Consider the following 16,838-nt stretch of genomic DNA (forward strand, 5'->3'; position numbering starts at 1 on the left):
TTGGCTTCATCAGGTGATGGCCTCCAGCTCACAGTGGAACAGCTCGCAGCCAAATCAGCACCTCCAAATCTGAGGCCGTGGTCCTCAGCCGGAAAAGGGTGGAGTGCCCACTCCGGGTCAGGGACGAGCTCCTGCCCCAAGTTTAAAGTATTAAAAAGTTTATTTGAAAAACAGTAGTATACTAAAAAAAAATGCTTACACCTTCTTGTTAACTACCGCTCCAACACAGCAGCACCGGCTGTTAATACAGCACAGGTGTGACAGTGCTGTATTAACAGAAAACAAAGCCAGATTCTACAAATAATCACTAATATATCATAATAAGGTCTTAGCGGAGCTTCTAGCTACAGTGTGCGGCACATTCTTTGTCATTTGAATTGAAATATTTGAGATTAAACAGATTTTTTTTTCTTTTTTCTGGTTTATTTTCCCACAAAACACTTCTGCAAAATAGTGCACTGAAGTGGAACAGGACCTGCAGCCAGCTGTGTTCTCACATGAATCTGCATTGTAAAACAGGGCCCAATAGGCAAATGTCTTTATCAAGGTGAACAGGGCTCTGACACTGTGGTCCACTGACCCACTGCTGTTGGGTCAGGGTGAGTAAGTATTCTAATGTGGATTAATGTGACATGGAAGCATGCTGCTAATTTGAGCCTTATTACTTATACACTAAAAAAAACAGAGTTAATCAACTAGTCCAGATTCTGCAATCTAAGGTAAGGAATATGTAGGCAGTTAAGAAAATGGATTCTTTAACTTCTCAAAACAACAAAACAACGTTGGTGAAGTCTGGAGAGGCCTCAGAACCATCTCGGGCCACAAACAGCAGAACTCTCTGCCTGGGAGGGACGTGAGGTGGGCAAATGAACTGAATCATTTCTTCAACAGATTTGACTCAGCCATGAGGCAGTCTGCAACATCGGCTGCAGACTCACCCACCCCCACTGCTGCTGTTCCACCTCTGACACTTCACACCTCCTCTATTCACCCTGCTCACTCCCCCCCACCCCCAACAACAGCATCCAATACACACTCAACACAAGGCTCCAGCCTGTCTCTCTCAACCACCCAGGTTAGGAGGGAACTGAGGAGGATTAATGGCAAGAAGGCAGCGGGTCCAGATGGCATCAGCTCGAGGGTTGTCAGGTCCTGCGCGGACCAACTGTGTGGGGTGATGGAGCACCTCTTCAACCTGAGCCTGAGGTTGGGAAGAGTCCCACAGCTCTGGAAAACCTCCTGTGTTGTACCAGTGCCAAAGACTTCACGCCCCAAGGACCTCAACAGCTACAGGTCGGTGGCTCTGACATCCCACCTGATGAAGACCCTGGAGCGGTTGGTCCTGGCTCAGCTTCGGCGCCTAATAAGCTCATCACTGGACCCACTTCAGTTTGCCTACCAGCCTGGCATTGGAGCGGATGATGCCGTCATTCACCTCCTACATCGTTCCCTCGCTCACCTGGAGACCGCTGGAAGCACTGTGAGAATCATGTTCTTTGATTTCTCCAGTGCCTTCAACACCATTCTTCCCTCGGTTCTGAAGGACAAGCTGGTGAACTCTGGAGTGGACCATCACCTCACTACCTGGATCCTGGACTACCTCACCGACCGACCACAGTATGTGAGGACTCAGGGCTGTGTGTCGGACAGGGTCGTCTGCAGTACGGGGGCCCCACAGGGAACGGTTCTGGCTCCGTTCCTCTTCACCATCTACACTGCAGACTTCTCCCACAATTCCACCCAGTGCTTCCTGCAGAAGTTCTCTGATGACTCTGCAATAGTCGGCCTCATCACTGATGGGGACGACAAGGAGTACAGAGGTCTGACCCAAGACTTTGTGGACTGGTGCCAGCTGAACTACCTCCAGATCAACGCCAGTAAAACCAAGGAACTGGTGGTAGACTTCCGCAGGCACAAGCATTCTCCACTGCAACCACTGAACATCCAAGGTATGGACATTGAGGCTGTGGACAGCTACAGGTACCTTGGTGTTCATCTGAACAATAGACTGGACTGGACTCATAACTCAGACGCCCTCTACAGGAAAGGGCAGAGCAGGCTGTACCTGCTGCGGAGACTCAGGTCGTTTGGAGTGGAGGGCCCACTCCTGAAGACCTTCTATGACTCTGTTGTGGCTTCTGCTATCTTTTATGGCGTGGTCTGCTGGGGCGGCAGCATCTCTGCTGGGGACAGGAAGAGACTGAACAGGGTGATCCGAAGGGCCAGCTCTGTTCTAGGATGCCCTCTGGACCCAGTGGAGGTGGTGAGTGACAGGAGAACGGCGGCTAAGCTGTCATCCCTGATGGACAACATCTCCCACCCCATGCAGCAGACTGTGACAGCACTGAGCAGCTCCTTCAGTGGGAGACTGCGGCACCCACGGTGTGGGACGGAGAGATTTCGCAGGTCTTTCCTCCCCACTGCTGTCAGACTCCATAATAAAGACTTTAACTGATCAAGCACACACATCCATACATATGCAATAATACTAAGTGCAATAATCCTTTCTGTCATCGTTGTATTTTTACTCAGTTGTATATAGTATTTGTATTTGTATTCTATTTTATCTTATTGTATATTTATTTTATTTTATTCTACTGTATATAGTATTTTATTTTATTCTATTCTGTACAGTTGTGTACTGTATTTATTCTTATTGTATTCAAATTTTTGCCTCATAACTTTTGCACTGTCCACTTCCTGCTGTGACAAAACAAATTTCCCACGTGTGGGACTAATAAAGGTTATCTTATCTTATCTTATAAAATGATTTGCATCCTTCGTGTACAAAGTACGGTTGTCATGGCCACCTCTAGTACTGAGTAGATTACATCTGTGTAACTGTAGTCACCTGCCCTGGCCATAATCTGTTTTGGTGGTTGTTTTCTTTGTCTGTGCCTTTAAGTCTTTGCAGGTCCCTGAGTGGATGAGCTGACGGCTGCCGATTGGTCCGCTGATCATGTGGTCGCATTCAAAATCCCTCCACCAGCAGTTGTCCCGGGGGCAGCCACTGACAGCAGCAGCAGACCTTACCCTGGCCTCCAAAGCCTGAGACATTTGTGCCTGTGACTTTGTGCGACTTTCTGAGTTCTGTATATAGTGTGTACATTAGTTTTCATTGTAAAGAGCACATTGTAAATAGCACTGGAACAGAAGGGGTGAGCTGCCTTATTGTTTTCCTTGTACTGTTTTATTTTTTTATTTAGGACAGTGCATGTTAATGAACATAAATGTAAAAAATAAAAATTTCATGAATGTAAACATATCAGATTATAGCCAAGGGCTAATTACCATCTGTTGTCCTTAAGCATAAAAAATAGACATCATTCATAAAAATTCATCATTCATTCATAATAAAAACTCCATCACCAAACTTACACATACACACCATTCTGTTCCCAAATAAAACATTAAAACTATACAACTCATACATGATCACACACTTGATTTGTCCATAACCAGTTTTTAACCTTTGCCTTAAACAAATTGAGTGTAGAGCATTCTCTAATGGGTTGAGGAAGACTGTTCCACAGATGGCCACCCTGGACAGAGAGGACGTTCTGCCCATAAACTGTCCGTCTGTGAGGTATAAACAAGTCTCCTCGGATTGAAGCTCAAGTGGTCCTGTCTGAGCTTTCTTTATGCCTAACAAACTGCTTTAGTGGTGGTGTTTATTTCAGTTAGGGAGTTAGGTGTAGCGCTTGTCTTTTGTTTGATGTTTGATTTCACATAGGGTTTTAGATAGCACCTCCTCCTGACTTAGCTTGTTTTGTTTGTTATTTTGGCCTTTGTTCACCCCGGAGCTTCATTTTTGCAGTGTAGAAAAATAAACCACCATTCACTAAGAGATTGGTTTTCCCTCTGTGTATGGTTTTGGGGACCAGGGCGGGGCAATCTTTTCAAACTTATGTTGCGTTCCTGTACCCCTAAACTGGGGCGTAACATAGATGTACACAGCGGGAGAGAGCTGGTAGTTAGATACAGTCTATATAAGCTTGATTAATTTAACAAACATGTGTGAGCAGATGGCAGTTACAGTGCATTTACAGCAGTTAGACAGTGATTACAACAACAGAGCCAGTGTGAGTGAGAAGAGCTTGTGAGAGTGAGTGGATTTAAGAAAATGGGTGACTCAGGTGTGCTTTTGAGTTTTGAGGTGAGTTGAATTCTAACTTAAGAATTTTCATAATTTAATTTACAAAACTTGCATATGATCTTTATTTTGTAGCTCAATCTATTGACATATGACACAGCAGCTGCAGCAGTCTGCTACTGCCACCTGTGGCAAAGGGCCAGGGCCTACAACCAGATTAACATGGCACACACATCTGCACCTGGCTCTGTCTGAGGGGCTGCATTTACACCTGCTGCATTCAAATCGACCCACAAACATCCTGCTCATAGATGCCAGCACAGCGGATTGTCAAGACTAAAACCAGTCTTTAAGCAAAGACAACGTCTTCAGTCTCAGCTGACTGCAGGTTTCCCCAAACTTAGAAACAGTACATTTGCATAATGACTGAAACCAGCCCACTGAAGGAACAATGGACAGTTCCCCAAAGATAACAGTGATAAATTGTTTAACATGCGTAACATCTGTAATCACCTTCTGCAGTGTCTTTAAAGTGCAAAGGCATGCAGGTTATCTCAACCACATGTTTTCTGTTGGTGCATCAAAGTGACATTTCACCCAGTGATGCTGAGGTGACCCATTCAAGGTGCTTCAGTCTTAGGTATTGATTTGGTTATTTTACCCACTCATCAGTGTCTGCAGCAGAGCTTCTTTCGCCACAGGCACGGCATAGCTGGGAAAGGTAACTGAAAATAGTCACAACAATGAGGATGTATGTATAAATATTTTAAATGAATATCCAGATGTTTCTGGGGTATACCTGAGTGTTTGAGCAGACAGATTGTGCTGGCAGTCCCCTCTTGGTCCACAGAGTACTGTACTGTTGTCCCCAATAGAATTTCTTCAGTAAGCTGGCCGTTTTCTATTCATTAGAATCTGTATTTATTCAAGTAAAATACTCCATGACCATCATAGCTGTCTCGCATACAGACACCACAGGATGTAACGTCCTGCTGTTTGAGATGTTTGTCGCAGACTCGTCCAGCTACTGCGTCACCCACAAATGTTTGTCAAATTAACAAAGTTAACACATCATTTACACAGACTGTATATAACCTCCAGCTCTCTCCAGCTGTGTTGATCAATTAGCTATTTTAGCCCCAAGTGTTTATTTCCAGAGAAAAGACAGAGGCAGACTACTGTAACAGGATGTGACGTTGCAACATGATATTAATGTGGAACATTTCTTGATGTTATGGGGAAAAAAATTAAATCATGAACAATGTTGTGGTAATTTCCAGAACTTTGTGTACATAATTTGGTATTTCTCAAGCACGAAGGCCAAAAATAATGACATAATACTGTTTCATTTGAAAAGCAAATCTACCACACATCTGTTTGACCGTCACTAGTTAATCTGAAACACCGTAAGTCAGTAAGAATGGCTTGCACTGTCAGAGGCTGAAAAGACAATGGCAAAACTTCAGTAACATGAAAATTAGACCTTATTGATTTATTTCAACTCAAGAAGTACACATTTTTAAAGATGGACTATAGTGTTTGACAGGATTTGAGGGTTTTGTTTGTTTGTTTTAACCTTCATTTCCATCCACAGTCCATACCAGTTTGTGGTATGTTTGCTATCTGCCATTAAAACTTAACAAGAAGAAAAAGGACAGCAACAGAGGTTCAGCAAACGTGTTACAGAATAAACATGATGGGACTTAAAAGTTGGCTTTTTATGGATTCCAGCTTATTTTGGAGTCAGAGCACATGAAATGACAGACAGAGCTGCAAAGGAAGCCACAAAAATGTGTTAGTTGACCTGGCTATTAACTTCTGTCAGACAAAGATAAAGAGTATCATAAGGCGAAAAATGAAGAAAAGTTTTGGGCAGACTGGTTTGAACACGACTTTATTCATGGCAGGTAAACATAATACAGGTAAACGTGACTACTGTGGAGAAGAGGAAACAGAACATGTGGGTGATCGTGGCTCAAGAGTTGGCAGTTTGTCTTGTAATTGGAAGGTTGACGGTTCGAGCCCCGGCTCCAACAGTCTCGGTTGTTGTGTCCTTGGGCAAGACACTTCACCCGTTGCCTACTGGTGGTGGTCAGAGGGCCCGGTGGCGCCAGTGTCCGGCAGCTTCGCCTCTGTCAGTGCGCCCCAGGGTGGCTGTGGCTACAATGTAGCTGCCATCACCAGTGTGTGAATGAATGGCAAACACAGGGGAGGTAGAGAGAAGGCAACTGATCCAAAACCTCAGAAACCTACAAATGAAACTGGATCTTATTGAGTAACTGCAAAAGGACCCAAGAAGTGAAAGTTATCAGGCTTTAAAACAGGGTAAATTGTTTTGGAGGATTTGTGAGCGACGTTGCAGTACACACTCCACACCAGTTGGTGGCGGTAATGCACCATTTTATTGTTTGCCAATCGCCAATAAAACTTAAGGGAAGAAGGACAGCTACGCGTTACCAGACGAGTGTTCGGGTTCAGAGCAGCATGACTGCTGAAGCTGTGGTCACCGTCCGCCTGGTGAGGTCCTTCGAACACAGGAACTTCAAGCCGGTTGTGTTTCACGGCGTCCGCTTGGAGCAGACCGTACAGGACTTCATGCAGCTCGTCAAAGACGGTGAGAGCCGTGCGGTGTGTACCCCGTGTCAGCATCTGTTCACCGAAACAAACCTTTAAAAACACTGCGCAGGCAGAAATCCCAGGATTCACTGCAGCTGGACGGGAGAGCTTCAAAACTTAGAGTTCTTTGGTTTTAACTGGATATGAAACACTTCATATATAAAGGTTAATTTACAACAATGAGCCCTGCTCTCTGTGTAGGTGGATATAAGAAACAAGTCCTTAATGTTTTAAGCACATGTTTGGCGCCCTCTTGCGGCAGTACAGAGCGTGACAGGCGGCACAAACCCCAACATCACAGCTAACAGGCACATTTTCCTGTTTCAGGGCCGAAAAACGAAGACTCGCCTACTGCGCAGTAGACTGAGTGAAAGTGGGCAGTTTATATTATTAACCTAAGAGTGGTTGCTACAGTCAGAGGCAGCACAGAAGCAACGCCCTTAGACTGGTTTTAGTTTGTGTTCTTATTTTGCTGAGTTCTCGGTACTCTGTGGTTAACTAACATAAACTAATGTGAGTCTGTTGACTGCAACAAACAAAACCAGTGATGTCATGTTTAGAATAGAACAGAGTAGAGTAGAATAGAATGCCTTTTATTGTCACTATACACATGTACAGTGAGATTCAGAGCTGCAGTGCAAACGTGTGGGAAAAGAAAAATATACAGATATAGGGCAAAAATAAATGGTGTTATGTATTTACAGTGTGGGTTATTGCACATAAATTAAATATTGCACAGTCGTGATCGTAGTTTGCAGTCTGTGTGGGGGGAGTCCTTGGATTTGGGGTGAAACTGTCTTCAGTGCATGTGTGAGTTCAGGCTCTTGGAAAGAAACTGTTCTTGAGTCTGTGGGTCTTTGGTCTAGAACATAAAGGTGGTCCTTGATGTGCTGAAGCATTAGTATCTCGAAGCATTTCATGAGTACGGCGTGAGGGCCACAGGGCGGTCATCGTTCAGGCTGGTGATGGGAGACTTCTTTGGCACTGGGAATATCCTCTGTTACAGTGAGTGGAGCAGTGCAGGAACCAGGTGAGGATGAGGATGGGAGCAGGGCTGGAGCAGATGAGTGCTGCTGTTGAGATGTTTCTGGGCAAAGAAGTGATTTATCTCGTCTGCCAGCGGCACACTCAGGCTTTCTGTTTTCACAGCCTCTGTAGTTTGTCTCGTATGCCCTCCCACACCTCCTGTGTGTTGGCGCTGGACAGGTGGGACTCTGTGCTCCTTTGTGGTCTGTTTTGACTTTTTTAGTTTCCCTTTTCAGATCGGCTCGAGCAGCCGTGTACAGAGCTCTGACACCTGACCTGAAGATGGCGTCACAGACTTTGAGAAGTGAGCGGACCTGGCTGGTTTTTGGTTTGGGAAAACCCGAATGCTTTTGTCCACAGTCACATTTCTGATACAGAACTTGATGTAGTCCAGTACTGATCCTGTGACTGTTTCTAGCTCCTGGTGTTCAAATCTGTCTCAGTCTGTGTGAAGCAGGCCTGTAGTTTGGAGAGAGCATTTTCAGGCCAGGTTGTAACGGTCTTTGTGGTGGACCTGGCACTGCGTCTGAGGGGAGTGAAGGCTGGGGAGAGCAGGAGGGAGAGGCAGTCGGTCTCGTGGTGTTCGCTGTGTCGAATCGAGCGTAGAATACGTTTAGATCCTCACACAGAGGCCGAGGTCTGCGCTTTCCCCTCTAAAGTCTGTGATTGTGTTTAGCAAACTGTTGCTCCACCCTGTGTGTGTCCCACATAGACACAAAAACAGCTGTGAGAAACCCCAGTGGGACAGATGGGGAGTCTTTATTAGACGAGTTTTTTAGGATTCTCGACCTTGTGTGTTTTCACACATGAATAAGAAGATAAAATCTTGATTGAATCCAACAATTTCTTTCAGATATTGCAACAAGGCCAGGATTTCCACCTCCTTTCAGGAAATATGGTTATGGTATGTATGCATTACTTCAATTGTCTTCATAATTTTTTACTGCTGTCATTAGAGCAATGTTCTCATCCTACCCACATGTCATGTTTAGATTGCTGTTGTTGTTACATAGAACTCACATAGTTACCTGGAGTTATAGCTAAACATCAGTAGTGATGTGTTTACTTGATACAAAATGATTTAAATAAACACACGAACACCAGAACAGAAATGTAATCACTCTTTCTTTCCGCACCCAAACAAGGACGGAAGTGTTGGTGAAACATCTCACTCTGTTATCAGAGATCCATGAAGTGACCCATCGTTCTTTTTCTAACTTTGCTCTGTTTCACTACGGGAGATATGGCCCACTACCGGATTGTGCCCAAAGCTATGCTCCAGCACTACTCCAGGATCTCAGGTTGGACCTGAGGCGCTAGATTCCAGGACTGACTGACCCAGGGATGACTGTGCAACATCCAGCCTATAAAACCGCACGAACTGGACTGATACACCTCTGAGCAAAGCCCAGGATGTTGCCATCCCGAGTTAGGAGAGGCTGGTCGGTGGTGTTAGAATAAGGGGGCGGAGCCCTGAGCACAGCTCAAACGTGGTGTCATTGGAGCTTCCGTAGTTGGTCATACCAAGGCGATTCCCATAGTGAAACACGGGGCAAAGTTAGATTACGAACTCCTCTCCTAGGTGTCTCACACCACCTCAGCTGGCTGTTTTCAGTGTAGAGGAGTAGCGGCTCTATTCTGACCCTCTCCCCAGTGACTGAGCTACTCACCAAATTTCTAAGACACCAGCCACCCTTTGGGGGAAGGTTATTTCCACACAGCTTGTAGGGCTGCTCAATTAATCGAATTTTAATCACGATTACGATCTGGGCTTTCAATGATCATTAAAAATGACTGAGCCGATTATTAGCCCCTCCCTCATTTATCCGCGACACCTTAAAGGCCGGTGCGTGAAAATATTGTCGGGCATAAACCGTCCGTGGCGCAAAAAAGGTTGGAGATCGCTGATTAAGAGGACCCGAGGGAAGCTCGGAAAGCTAAGCAGAAGTTATTTGGAGAGGAGAGTGACTGCTGTTGGTTGAAAAGACAGGTAAAAAAAAAAAAAAACTTCAGTGGTGTTGCACACTATTTTACATTATTTTTTTAAAGTCATTGTTAACCCTTTAAAGCCGGTCAGAGCAGCACGCTCCGTTTTGTGTAGCTATTTTTAAATCCCTGTAGAACCTGAACCTGTAAGCTAGCACAATAACCCGGAGGAGTTGTACTTACATCTGATGCCATCAGCTTGTCCTCGGTCACGGTTTCCTTCCACATAAAGCTTTACAAAAACTGCATAAAAAGCGCTTGCAGGAACAAAAACATAATATTCCAGAAACACGCTTTGCCGATCCGATCAGCTGTTTGTAACACTTCCCACAGTGAAACAGACATCAGCGCGAACTACCGCATATCCGCCATTTCCTGCCCGAAACCGGAAGTGACGTCATTTTCGCGGAAATTGTAGTTTTTTACTCGTAGGTCTTAAAAACCTATACTGGTCATGTTTGACCTTTCTGAATAGTTGCTGGGATGCTTAGAACTCGAATTGCACAGCTGGAAATAGTTTATTTTGATGCACCTGCTGTTTTCTTTGCAAATTTGCATCATAGGATTGTTTTTTCATTTTTCCTGCAGTATATAAAAATTGATGTATCTCCAAAATAAAACTTTGAAGACACTCAAAATAAAGTTCCTGTTGTTGTAAACTATTTTTTGCAACTTTTTTGTATTTAAAGTTTTGAGGGATAAACCTCTTAAATTTCTCAAAGTAGAAATATATGTAAAAAACAAAAACGATTTTCACTTTTTTTGTAGTTTATTGCACTTTTTTGCAATTAATGTAGTTACTATGGACTTAATGCATACATATTATTAAAATATGGGCTATAACAGTTGCATAGCAACTTGAAATGCTCCCACAAACGGCACTACATGTAAAAAAAAAAAAAAAAAAATAATATAAGCTCTGGCGGACTTGGTTCTATAGTAGGTCTTAAAGGGTTAAATAAATATCGTCAAATAATCGAGATCTCAATTTCAGTGAAAATAATCGTGATTATCATTTTTGCCATAATTGAGCAGCCCTAACAGCTTGTGACCATAGGTGGGTGTAGCCACAGCAGGCGCTGCACCAATCCGTTACTCTAGTGATTCACTTTTCTCTTACTTGCAAGCAAGACAGTCCGATACTTAAATTTGCTCCAAATCCAGCGTGGGTCCTTCTGACTGAGAACCATGCCCTCAGACTCGTTTCCCACTCAGCTGCTAGCCTACTGGCTGCACCTGGATTTTCTGTCCATAAATAATATGACAGATGGCAGCCTGGTGGAGTCCAGAACTTCATGGGAGAGAGTTCGACTTGGAGTGTGAACACTGGTGATGTGCAAATCGATATTGAAATATTGATTCTTCTGATACCAGTAATTTATGTTCTAGAATCGATTCTCATCGATATTTTAGTAATTTAGGGTAAATTTGTAGTTTATCATTAACAGGAACACAGTGGAAAGAAACTATATCATTCGGATCGTCTACATAGTCATGTGTGAAACACGGCTGTATAAATGTGTTGCAGCCGCTGGCGTGCGCACTCACAACAATGGCTGAGCGTAAACGGAGTCATGTGTGGACGTATTTTATCTCCGCAAACAGCCACGACACGGTTTGCGATACATGTGGCAAGAAAGTGAGATGTTGTGGCAACACCACTAACCTCGTCAAACACCTCAGAGTAAATCATATCACAGAATATGACGAGCGTATGTTGAGACTGACAGGGACAGGTGCTGCTAGGGCGAGACAGACGTCTCTCACAGAGTCCTTCAGTGCTGCAGGCAGGCAACGTGTTCAAATAGGCACAACTTCAGTTTTTTATTTCTATATGATGAACTCTGCATTATTAAGCAATAAGAACAAGTAATCTGATGTCCTGTAATCATTATGAAGCAATATTATTATATTATTATTACAGTTACATAATACAATTAATTATTGGATTATGAAATACAATGAAAAATTACGTTTTTGTACAGAGTATCGGATCAGTATCGTCGATACCGCCCTGAATTCTACTTGGTATCAGATCAGAAAGATAATCAGTGGAGTTGCACATCACTAGTGAACACAGCTCTCACAAGAGTTGTGAAGGACAGGAAACATGACTAAAGCTAATTATTGCATTATAAAATTGTGTTGTGCAATCCTTTTTGCTCTCTAACGACTTTTCCCTTGTTAATAAAGTGCTTATCTGATTGATTAAGACAATAAAACGAATATATACAAAAGGTAAAGATTTCCCAGTGTAAAAGCTGCACACACCGAGTGCTTCTTGTTCCTGCTGGATCTCAGGGCTGAATGTGACCTTTTTTTTTTTTTTTTTTTTTCTTTTTTTCCCAACCTGTCCTGTTTGGTTCTTTTGCCATCAGAATTATTGTCTAAAGGCAAAGAAAGATGCCCAACGGATTTACTTTACTAAATGGACCGCCCCAGCCTATTTGATTCACCTTTTATTGTTTATTTTATTTTATTTTATTTTCACTTGCTACACACGGGACAGACTTGACTGGGGAAAGAAAAACAGCGGGGAAGAAGGACGGCGATGAAGGGCAAAAACCAAAAAAACAAACAGACAAAAAAATCCATGCTGAACGGGACTTTTAAAGAAATGTACATAGAGTGAGGCGATGCTCTTAAGGGCCCGCTAACAGAGCTCTTAAAGTCAGAATCAAATTGTATTTGTATAAATAAATGTAATCACTTTATGAACATTTGGATATAAAAGAAAATGCACATGGGATCATTATATACAGTTGTGGTCAGAGGTTTATACTAGGACTGTTCGATACAACGACATATATCGGATGACGATATAAAAACGTCTGTTTCATTTTACGCTATCGTTTGTTTCGTGGTGTCGCAAAATAAACCGTTTACAGCAATTTTTTTTTTTCATCGTTTTGATGGTCACTGCAAGTCGAGTGACAGCACTGTTGTGTATCGAGCCTGTGTGGATTAGAGACAATGTAAAAATAAATTCACACTTTTGCACCCAGTTCTTGTTTGTTGGTCATTAAAGATGTCTGCTGTACAGTCATTCCACAGTGGGGGAAGAAAAACCATTAACAACTGAAAACAACCTTCATGATATCTGTAAAGTTTTGACCAAAGGTCTATGTAAACTTTGTTGGTGTGAAATTTGTGCTCTGAATCTGACTCCATCCTTTTTCCCCTTACAGACACGATGAAGATTATCCATCAGGCTCATGGAGCAAAGGTATCTGTGTGAAGGCTGTGGAGTGTCCGCTTGTAGGACACACGAGTGTTGTGGTCTGCCCTTAAGGAGTACTTTAAAAAATGACATTTTCAAAGGGACCTGACTATTTTGTCTTCCACTTTAATATAACTTCCCTCTTTTGTAATAGCATGATCCCTGTGAGAGAAAATAAAGGAAATCAAAATCTGTTCACTCAGCTGGTATTTCAACAACTAAATCATTTAATTCCCTTTAATCCACTTTCAGAATTTGGGATTGATCTCAGAATCAACTCAGTAATTTTAGCCGTACATTCCAGAAATATTATTTCAGTTATTATATAATCTTATTTCAGAAATAGTTTGCATTTCAAACTTGCAATTTTTATCTTTTTTCCTTTGTTTTCAGACAAACGAGTTAGTGATGAGTTTAGATGATGATGAAACTCTGGTTCTACATGAAGGCCAAACCCTCAGAGCTGCTGGTGTTGGTAAGATTTGCATTGCTGAGTGTTTGCTGTAGAGCAGTGTTGGTTATAATTTGGTCCAAAGTAACACATTACTGTATTCACTTTACATTTTTTCATGAATGTGGTAATGTAACAACTTACTGTTTTCAATTCATGCGCTATGCTGCTGACACATCAACGCTTTGCAAGCCTGTCCAAAACAAACATGCTAACATGAAGCTAGCAAAGAACACAGTGACACGAAAGCTAAACTTGTGTTGTCCTCAGCACAGCAGCCAGAGCCTGATTATAACAGGCAACAAAATCAGTAACAATGTCTGTCTTAGAGACGGAGAGATTATTTTCAATCATAAATCTAATTTGTCAAAATGAGCCTGATTCGCATCAGCACAGCCACCATCACCAGCCGACCAATGTAACTTTGAGTAACATCCCAGCTAACAGTCAGCTGTGAGCTGTGTTGACCCCAGTGACGTTAGAATTGTACAAGCTGTTTTTGCCCTGTTCTTATTTCCCATTTTCCTAGAAAATACAAAGAAATAAGGGGCGACTCAAAACATCTCTTTTTACATTTGTGCCTGTGATTATATTCACTGTTGCCTTTTGCTCGAGTTCATTGTTTCTAAACCCAAACCTTTCAGTCTATTTGCACAATGCCCCAAAATTCACCCTGTTCAAATTGAATTTCAAATAGAAGTAGTGATACAATAATAACATGTGGTTTGAATATCATGTAGTGAGAAAGGCCCGTGATGCGCATTCAGTGATTTCATCGTTGTTCAGTTTGCTGTTTCCAGAGCAGTCTAAACACAGTTCTTCATAACAACCAAAACTGAGTGGATTTTAGTTTCCTTTGTAAATGAATAAAACATGTCAGACTGAAATATCTGATTGGAGGCCGTATGATTTTTGGGGTTTGCTCAGTTGTCTGTGTATCATTTTAACGTCTTTACCTTATAATAAACAAATGATTTCAATAAATAAATATAAAGATATAAATAGAATTGAATGGCAAAAGTTGTCCTTCAGTGAGGTTCTTCCATCTCTATAAAGGAACTGGACAGTGACTCTCAGGTTTCTGCTTACCTAGCTTCATCATTTTGACTGCGATGCATTGTTTAGACTTGTTTTTTAATCTGTCAGTAGATTTATGCCTTAAACCAGTTTGGGTATGTTACACTCAGCAGGCAAATCTTTAAATATTTTGTTGTTCTTCTCTCGAACATACACGACCAGCAGTGGGACAGGCAGTTTATGAATTTAGTAGCAGTTCAGTCAAGACACATCTCAGATCCCACCTCAACTGTCCATTAAAAAAATAAATGGTAAATGGTAAATGGCCTGCATTTGTATAGCGCTTTTCTAGTCCATAGGACCCCAAAGCGCTTCACACTACATTCAGTCATTCACCCATTCACACACACATTCACACACTGGCGATGGCAGCTACATTGTAGCCACAGCCACCCTGGGGCGCACTGACAGAGGCGAGGCTGCCGGACACTGGCGTCACCGGGCCCTCTGACCACCACCAGTAGGCAAACACGGGGTTAGTATCTTGCCCAAGGATATTTGGCATGCAGCCAGGATAATGAATAAAAATAACTGTCTTCTGACTTATATGAAGGAGAGCTGTGATTGACTGTGATCCATTTCAAACTTCATAAAAATGGAAGACTTTCTGAACATACCTGTTTAAAAATCTGAGGTGTGTTTTAACTTTGACATGTTTGTCCTCTTTAGCTCATGAGACAGAAGTGGCCTTCTTCAGGAAAGCAGACTACAGTCTCTATAAAGCAAACCCCCAAACTGCCTGGTGACTGCGTCAGAGGACAGTTCATATACACAGGTCTGCCTGGAACAAGTTTTGTCATGTTGCTACTGGACTGTTTTCATTTGTGGGATTTTTTTTTCTCCTTTAAAGTCAAAGCTTATTATCCAGCAGACTAACAGGCCTTTTTATTTAATATTAATATTTTTTTTATTTTATGTGAATATGACTTTTATGAACATCTTTCTGTTGTTGGTGATGTTGTAGATATGCTGAAAGTTTTAAAGGTTTTAAGGAACAATGTTACATCTCCAGCATTCGCTCTGCTCTCTGATCATGAGTAAAATGTTTGTGTTCTCAGTGTAATTCAGAGATGTTTTCAGAAGTGTTTATATTTTTTCATACTTTGTTGCCAATGTAATTGTGAGTGGATACTTTTGCTAATAAAATGTTGTGCGGTTCAAGAACACGATGTAGACCTCTTTGAAACACAGATGGAGAGAAAGATGCTTTGACTGTTCTCAGGGGAACATTCGTTTCAATAAATGTGAAATAGAAGAAGTTACATGAAACTTTAGGATTCTCTTGAAGCTCGTCATCCGTATAAACTGAGTGAACCTCGTAGAGCTTTGGAGTTTGTTTCACATTTTAAAGGACTCATACAGTATGACTGTCTGTACCAGAGACCCTGTACCCTTCTATGACTCTGAAAACGACACAAAGGTCTACACCCACAGACACACTTTCACTGAGAAGCTCCTCCCATTTTTGTTGTTGGGGGGGGGGGACGTTTGAAGCAACAATGGATGGAATAAAGTCTGTCAGACTCAGAATTCTCTATAATGTTCTTGGGAAGTTCCTCAATTGTTCTAATACAAGGGTCTCAAACTCGTGGCCTGGGGCCCGCATGCAGCCCACGTCACCCCTACTTGCAGCCCGTGTATTGATGTGATGGAATGTAATGCAATTTGGCCCTTGAAGTGACGTTTGTTAGGGAGGATTTGTTTGTTGAGTGCAATGTTAAAACAAATTCTCCAAATGACCGAATGTGTTAGTTCAGTGACAGGCAAACACTCATGTGGACACTCATGTCTGCAATTTTATTTTGTTAAATACGAGCAAAATGATAGAAGTGCTGCCACGTGTGTGGACAGGCAGAGAGGACCAATGTGTTTATTTGCTTCAATGAAAGGCTTCGATTAGTAAAGAGTGAGGGGGAAACTGCCTTCACGTTTGCAGTTTTGTCTTTTTATACAATATTTTTAATTTTAAAAGAACAAACACCACGTTTCCAGAAATATTTGTGGTTGTTTTCTTGTTTGTTTAGTGTTCAAGTAGCACAAAAAAACTGCGGCCCTCCAATGAGATGACAGTGCCAGCAATGGCCACAGCTCATTTAAGTCTGAGACTCTGTTCTAACGTTTGCCTTCACATAATGATTATCTGAGGTTTTTTACACTCTTAACTCATCACGTTATAGTCAAAGCAGAGTTAATGTATTTTATTTGAAGTAGGAGTCCCAAAAACTGAAAATGTGCTAAATAAAACCAAAAACATGCCTCTGATTGGTGGCACTTTGTAAAACCCCCTGCCCCTCACACACACACACACACACGTGCACATCCCCACCTAAAACCATTTACAAGTATAGATACAGACACACATGGCAGTG

At 42.3% G+C, this 16,838-nt stretch overlaps 1 protein-coding gene across 1 annotated transcript; it reads left to right on the plus strand.

The window, feature by feature from the left end:
- Positions 1 to 6,514: 6,514 nt before the first annotated feature.
- cUnh2orf76 (chromosome Un C2orf76 homolog) lies at positions 6,515 to 15,633 on the plus strand. Its single transcript, XM_080903317.1, has 5 exons — positions 6,515 to 6,707; positions 8,589 to 8,639; positions 12,910 to 12,947; positions 13,335 to 13,416; positions 15,139 to 15,633. Exons 1-5 carry the CDS (start codon positions 6,578 to 6,580, stop codon positions 15,213 to 15,215), a joined length of 378 nt encoding a protein of 125 aa, XP_080759443.1. The 5' UTR covers positions 6,515 to 6,577; the 3' UTR covers positions 15,216 to 15,633.
- The last annotated feature ends 1,205 nt before the right edge of the window (positions 15,634 to 16,838 follow it).

The sequence above is a fragment of the Rhamphochromis sp. 'chilingali' genome, assembly GCF_963969265.1.
Source record: "Rhamphochromis sp. 'chilingali' genome assembly, chromosome: 14".
Classification (NCBI taxonomy): Eukaryota; Metazoa; Chordata; class Actinopteri; order Cichliformes; family Cichlidae; genus Rhamphochromis; species Rhamphochromis sp. 'chilingali'.

What these genes read in the sequence shown, in the direction of transcription:
- cUnh2orf76 (XM_080903317.1), top strand. Translation starts at nt 6,578, where the DNA reads ATGACTGCTGAAGCTGTGGTCACCGTCCGCCTGGTGAGGTCCTTCGAA. An exon ending in TTTCAGGAAATATGGTTATG is followed by an intron (nt 8,640 to 12,909) that starts GTATGTATGCAT and finishes TTCCCCTTACAG; the next exon opens with ACACGATGAAGATTATCCAT. An exon ending in CCTCAGAGCTGCTGGTGTTG is followed by an intron (nt 13,417 to 15,138) that starts GTAAGATTTGCA and finishes TGTCCTCTTTAG; the next exon opens with CTCATGAGACAGAAGTGGCC.